General features: G+C 36.1%; 1 protein-coding gene across 1 annotated transcript in view; it reads left to right on the plus strand.

The window, feature by feature from the left end:
- The window catches only part of FITM1 (fat storage inducing transmembrane protein 1), a 100,909-nt gene extending 97,674 nt beyond the window's left edge, over positions 1-3,235 (plus strand). Inside the window, exon 2 of the mRNA XM_044058381.1 lies at positions 450-3,235. Coding sequence (XP_043914316.1) covers positions 450-1,062 — 613 coding nt within the window. The 3' untranslated portion in view covers positions 1,063-3,235. The remainder of the gene's footprint in view (positions 1-449) is intronic.
- The last annotated feature ends 4,489 nt before the right edge of the window (positions 3,236-7,724 follow it).

The raw sequence follows: 7,724 nt of genomic DNA on the forward strand, positions 1-7,724 counted from the left end.
TGCACCGTAAGCTTCTATGAACATTCATGTTGAGATGGGATAGAGTGAGATGGAGGCTGAGGTAGGGAGGTGAGCAGTGGGATGGAAAGCTGTGAAAAGAGGCCATGGATGGCAAGTTAAGCAGACTTACAAGGCCATGTTTTTCTTATCTGACATATTCACACACTCAATAAAAACATTTAATGACAGAGACAGAAAAAAAAAAGCAAAACAAAAAATGGTAGACATAAGCAAAAACAAGAGAAATATCCAGATTAATGATTTGCTTTTCTTGTTTTTGCAGATATTTTGTATATTCTGGATGGGGATGGATTTGCAGCTTTTTGGGAGGCTTCATCTTTCTGCTGGCCTAACTTTTCACTCGTCAAATCCTTACCAGTAGATATAAGCAAAAAAGAGAAATATGCAGATTAATGGTTTGCTTTTCTTGTTTTTTTTTTTTTTTGCAGATATTTTGTATATTCCGGATGGGGCTGGACTTGCAGCTTTCTGGGAGGTTTCATCTTTCTGCTTGCCTATCTTTCCACTCGTCGAATCCTTACTGCTCTGCGACACTTGAGCCGTCTGCTGGTGGGAACCCTCATCTGGTTTGCGAGCACAGAGACATTTTTCTTCATTGAAAATATTACTGGTTCCTGTATTCATCCTGTCAGTGAGGGACTGCTTCTTAACAACATCACCAACAAAAGGGAATGCTTAAAGGAAGGACATCAGTGGAATGGTTATGACATATCTGGTCATACATTTCTACTCATCTATTGCTCCTTCGTGATTGTTGAAGAGCTCCATGTTTTCTATTTCTACCTACAGCGTGGCAAACCTGCTGGCGTGCCCTTACACCTCATCTTCTTACTAAACTGCATCCTGCTTTGTCTGTGGAATATAATGCTGCTCATCACTGTAGTTTATTTCCACCAGTACTCAGAAAAGATAGTTGGGGCTGCCATTGCCACAGTCTGCTGGCATTTCACATACAACATCTGGTACCGTACCCGATGGTCCCCAGGGAGGCCTGGACACCGCCTGTTTACAAAAGTTACCTTCATGTGCAAACGAAACTGAGTCCTAGCAGACCATCAAGACTGGCAAAGCATTCAGATGACATGAATGATGGTTTCATAATGTTATTTAACTTATCGGGAGATACAGTTCAATTTGATGTGAATCCTGCTGAGGAAATTTCACTAGGAATACAGCAGTGAGAGTGAAAAACACAGAATAAATGGAAATTCTGAGCACTATACATTCTTCATCGACAACATCCTGAAGGGTATAGTTGCACAAAACATGTAGGATGAACACAACTGCATTAAATTACCTGTGTCTCATTTTCATTGTGATCCTTTACATGTATGCATTACCCTGGTTTCTGTACCTCTGACATGGGCTTTGTTCATGCACCATACTTTGTCATGTGACCCCCCCCATATATATTCATATGCATACACATGCACTATTGTCATACACATGCACTATTGTATTTCCTTCACCATTTTGCAAACTGCTCTCCCAAGAGATCAAAACCTCAAAGCTTGACTAGAGGTTGCATTGCCTATGTGCCTCTCTGTTTTCCCTGGAACATCTTTAGCACATAATGCATCCGCCATTGTACTCTCCCAGCATGCTTAGCTAAGGAAAGATATGGAATGTAGTAATGGTAGTGGGTAATACATACACAAAAATAGCTCACAGACAAGTACTTGGATGACTACAGTGTCCTGTAACTTTCTGCTGTGACTGAAATCCTTCTCTTGTATATATAAAAATCAGTATCACCTACTGTTCCCCTTTCTGCTAACAAACATATAAACAGTAAAGCAATATAGAAATAAAGCATTTTACTCAGTTTTGAAATCTAAGTTCTTTATTTAGAGTTAATGAGTAAAATCTCAGTGTTACAGTGACTAAGAGCAACCCTTACTAGTGCTGTAACACTGATGTTCCTTACAACTGTGTGCCAGGTGTAGCATTAAGTTTTACACCTTCATAAATCATTTTTATCTACTTATTTTCTTCTTTTTTTTCCAAACCCCAATCTTTTGACTTCTCGTAGCAGTTAGTCATACATTCCTGTGTACCACACTGAGCTCTCCCTTGTGTCAAATGCAATAGTTAGTGTTGCTAGGTCCTGTGTTTGACCTGAGAGGTGGATAGAGTACTTCTGACATAGTTCATGTGAAGGCTACAGGAACAGGACATATGCCTACTTAAACAACTCCCTCTTGAGGATATAGCATGTAATTACATTGAACCACATTGCATATACAATACTGTGTGTGCTGAGAGGCAACTGTCACTATACCCACGCCTCTTTGGTGGCAGCTGTTGGGTCTGTTTCTTGTTCCCTAGTATTTTGGTCAGGGAACTGTGAAACTCATTGGCCTTTGAAATTCTTCCTTTTACTACTCCATTGGTAAGAGTAAAGGTATGAGCTATTCAGTCAAAATCCCCTCCTCCTCTAGCCTGCTTGACTACTAGTCAGAGTTGGAAATTGAACCCACATTCTGGGTTCTATTATTAACGTGCCGTAGAGTTAGCTTACATCCATGTAGTTCATATGGGGTGACTGTGGAGACCAGTACGGCATCTGTATTCATGTAAAACTTCATGCTTAGAGTATTTAAGGGTTTGATATCATTTCCAGTTTGTTTTTTGTTAACATCCATGTTGAAGTAACCATGTTTTCATCATGATAATGTTGAGTGCATGTAATGTATATAAGATGCTTCAGGCATTTCTTCATTAATTGGTACAGTTGCTTAAGATGAAAAATAACTTATTGTAGTAAATCTGTGGTATGCTCATGGGTTTGGAAGTTTTGCCTTTTTACATGATTTTCAATATGGTACATATGTTACATTCTGAAACAGGTAAATGTGTCTCAGTATTAATGTGTCAGTAATAATCAATGTGGAACATTATTTAGTGTATATTTAGATTAAGCTATGTGTATTGACTTGAAATATTTGATTATTTTTATAATGAACAAATCACGCTATTAACTGGTTGCCATTTGTAATATCTGAAAATCTTTTCTACTGAAGTTATTTGTTAAATATACCTACTGGATTTATACTCTGAATACATAGGTAGTACTAATGCACATTTCTAATAGCAAACAGCTATGCCTTCTACAAAGATATGTAATTCATAAGATACAGCACCCAGTTAATCAGTAAATATTGTCAACTTCAAAATCAAATGCATTGGTCAAGAAATAAAATAAAATAAAGAATGGTGCATTGTTTTTTGGCATAAAAGTAATAGAGCTAAAAAAAAAATTCAATCAAAAGGTGACTTATCAATAAAATTGCATTAAAAAGATGCCAACATTTTCAATGAACATTTTAGTCTTTTACTTGTACGGTTTATATCTTTTAGTACTCAACAGAAATCACTAACCTAGACTTTGGTGATTGTTCTGTATTTCTTTATTGTAATAAAGTTAATAAGCTGTTATTAGAAAGGAGTGATAAAAAATAAGATGAAATACAATTAAAAGAAAACACAGAAAATATTTATTTTAAAAGTATGTCTTCCCTTGTACCAGTTTGAATATGCTTTTTTTCATGCTGATTGTCATATTTGGCTTTATATCTCTATTTTACTCAGAAATTATGTTAATTTCAATTTATCTGTTAGTGGATTAATTCTACAATTGTAAAATAAGAACATATTTCAAATCTGCAGAATGCATTATAAAAGCCACAGTGTCTTTTATTAGTTAAACAAATTATTCTGCATTGGTTTACTGTATTATACACAAACATCTATTAGAGACCTATAGCGTATGAACCCCTTGGCCTGGGGACACAGGTAAGGCTTCTGGTCCCTGCCTCACTCAGGTTGCACTTGTGGCTTGAGTTTCAGAATGAGTTAGAATCCTCAAAGGGATGTGGAGCTCACATTCCCGATTCAGTCATGTGACCAATGAGTTAGAATCCTCAAAAGATGTTGATAACAGACAGCAGTAAGCATGGGAGGAGGGGTGTTGAGCTCACTCTCCTGATTCAGTCATATGACCAATGAGTTTGAATCCTCAAAAGATGTTGATAACAGACAGCAGTGAGCATGGTAGGAGGGATGTGGAGCTCACTCTCCCGATTCAGTGATGCGACCACAGAAACAACATTAGCAAAGGATGGACGGGCTGCGTGTGGAAATGCAAGCATCCTACAGATTAGGTCCACAGTCATGATTAAGCTACACTGACATCATGTTACATCCACACCCTTAGCATAATGAAATGAATACTGGTTGTGATATGACATTGCACTGCCACAAACCTTGCATTGCCAATTACAATGTTTTTTTTAAACTCTGGAATGATAACCGCCATCTTTGGACTTTGCATCTGACTCCTTATTTCCTAAACCCTCAGCTGCTAATTGTAGCCATTCTTTTTCCACAGTTTTTGCTGATATTTCCATTGATACCATCAGATGTATAACCAGGAATTTTCAAACTGTATAAACTTGAGCTGTACTGCATCCCTTGCAAAAGGTATAGGTAGGTCATGCCACAGCATTATGATACACAGATCCATTTTACACTCTCTTCATAATAAAAGATAAAGAGCAGGTAATGGCCTTCTAATACAGAGCACAGGATGCCCTCACTGGTACATTAACTCTTTGCTGTCATCATAAAGCCTAGCTTGTGGTTAGATTTCTGCTGTGCAACAGTGGTCTGTATGAAAGCTGCTAGAGCTGGCCTATAGCACACTACTGTGACAAGCCTCTATACCACACCATAGTAGCCAGTCCCACAGTGGTCCACTCACATCACTGCTGACAGTCAGCACCCCTCTGTGCCACATCATGGCCAGTCATAGAAGACCATTCACATAAATGGTAATATACAATACTAACCTGGCAGACAAACACACAGAGGTCCACTCCTCACATTAACGTCCCTTCTCTATAATTAGCCAAGCTGGGCCAGTATAGAAACAGTGTTCTTACATTCCACCAAGTATGATCAAAGCCTGAGCTGTTCTTTACTTTTCATTTAATCACCTCTGCTAGCTTTGGGAATATTGTACTATTTGTGTTGTAGCAATTTACCTTTTACAGCAAAAATATCCTGTTTGCCATGACAGACAGGTAAACCAAGTCAAATGCAGATCTCCAGCGTCAGGTCTATATTATCATCTTTAATCCTGAACAAAAAAGGTTGCTCAAATAGGGAATGGCAAGCCAGTTAAAATAACTCTCACAAAATAAAACAAAACAGCTCAAAACCACAACTGAGTCTTTTACTAGAAAAACAGAAGCTATCAAATATTTTTTGCCTCAGTGCTTCATTAAGTGTTTAAAAGCAGTCATTTAAAAAATGTATTTAAATACAGATATCTCATAGAACATGTGAGAACTAGCAACCAAGCAGCATATCACAGTAAAAAGTATCCAGTGTATTCTATAATATATATATATATATATATATATATATATATATATATATATATATATATACATATATACATACATACACACACACACACACACACACACACATATATATATACATACAATATATGCATACACAAGTCCTTAATGGTTTAGATTAAAATACTGTTAACAGTAACCATACCATTTAAACCTGGACGCTAGTCTGCTCTCAGCAGATTAATCCTTGTATAGTCAACATTTTCCATTTTCATTTGCATATCTCCCCTCTGTTTCCTTACAAAACCACACGTATTAAATATTATTTGTATACACATTTTTCATAGGTTACTCATATATAAAATGAATATAAGTACAGAGTATACTCAAGATTTTTACTGTGATGTACATACTGATTTGTTAGTTGTCACATAGTTTATGAATTATCTGTATGAAATGATTTTAAAAGTTTTTAAATACTTGAAGCATTGAAGCAAAAGCTATTTGGTAGCTAATGCTTTTCTAGTAAAAGACTCTGGGGTGGTTTTTGCACCATTTTGTTTTATTTTATAAAGTTTGATCCTCTTATAAACATTACTACAGCAATGCTGGAGTCTCTGCTATTCACACACAGCTGTCAGTAAGAGTTCCTGCACTTATTATTAATATCACAGATCTAAAGAACCTAAAGACCTGAATGACAGCCTTATGCAGAGGGAAAAAATCCTGCTACCAATCCCCATATACATACACACACACACACACACACACACACACACACACACACACACACACACACACACACACACCACCACCACAACCACTTAATCCTAAGACTGTGCACAATAAATTCAGTGTGCACATCATAATGACAGATAAGAGATGTCTCCCCTCCAAACATGCATACAGAATCATTCAAAATATATTTGTGACAAACTTACAATAGTACAAGAAATAATCTCATGGTTCAAAACTCAAGGCACACAAATGCTGTTTAATTCAGTCCCAGATAACTGTAATGTAATTTTCAAAGCCTGACATATTTACCCTTCTTTGATTATCTCTTATTAAAATTATATATTTGGGCCTATATTATGTTATCGAAAATTTACATGTTCGGACATCATATGGTCGACACCATATGATCGAACGTGTAAATGTTCTAATGTTTCAATGGAGATCTCTCTAAAGTGTGGAAATGGAAGTTTTCCATTGTCTTCACTGTAGTGCTATCTCAGAGATGGTATAAAGAGTGGGTGATGTGGGGTGCAGTCACTGCCTGTAAATGGTACGTTTTGATCAGTGCATTTGTACAGGTAAAACAAAGTAGGAGGGAAAGAAAGAAAGAAGTATATCATTACAATAAAATTACTGTTTGCAACACTTACATTCCAGTTTCAAAAACACATCAAAGCATCAACAAAATATCAATAAAATACATAAAAATACAATAAAAAGGACAAAAAGCTTACATTTGCATTAACAACCCTACCTGTAAACTTATCCATGAATACAAACTATTGACAATTAAATTTAAAATGATATTAAGATTTTAGGAACACTGAACCTTAACAATGACTGCAGTACCTTTTTTGCTATGATAATGTTTATTATGGTAATTCTTAGAGCAAGCAATATAACATTTTGCACCCATTCTAAAGTTCAATCTTGCCATAAAAAATAAGTGTGTAAGTAGTCTTCAACACAAGAATAAAACAAGAGTCAAAGTAAAGCAATAATTTATAAAAAGTGCAAACACAACAAAACAAAACAAAATGAACTTAGCAATATACCGATATTTATTTATTTTATTTATTTTACATTTGTTTACCAGGAGAGTCCGACTGAGCATAAAACCCTTTTTCAGCGGAGGCCTGGGGAGAAAAGCTCCATTGTTAGTAGAAAAAAATCTTATACTGCAATGAAGAAAAAATAATAACAGTCATTCATAACAGAAAAAAGACTGAAAAAAAATAATTGGCCTAGTGGAGGACAAGACCAATAATCCTAGATAACAATACATCTAGAAGACCGTTCTTACAATAGTAGTAGGTCGTGACACTGTTTACACTGAGAGTACAATTAGGTTTCTTAGTCTTATATACAGGTTACAGAGCAAATGGAAGACTAAAGATCTACTAGATATTAACAGTGAGAAAGAAAGGAATCAACATAAGGTAGTCATGTGACTTAATTTCAAATGCTCAATTACATAAGCAGTTCAAATTATAACATCGGCTAGTTCCATGATTTGGGCTACCCATGCTCACCAAATGTGCAAGTACAGGAATTGATGAGATGGGCTTTAATGTGATGCTTGAAGGTTTCTAAGCTAGT

Source organism: Protopterus annectens, chromosome 16.part0, assembly GCF_019279795.1.
Source record: "Protopterus annectens isolate FY-2018-M chromosome 16.part0, PAN1.0, whole genome shotgun sequence".
NCBI lineage: Eukaryota > Metazoa > Chordata > Ceratodontiformes > Protopteridae > Protopterus > Protopterus annectens.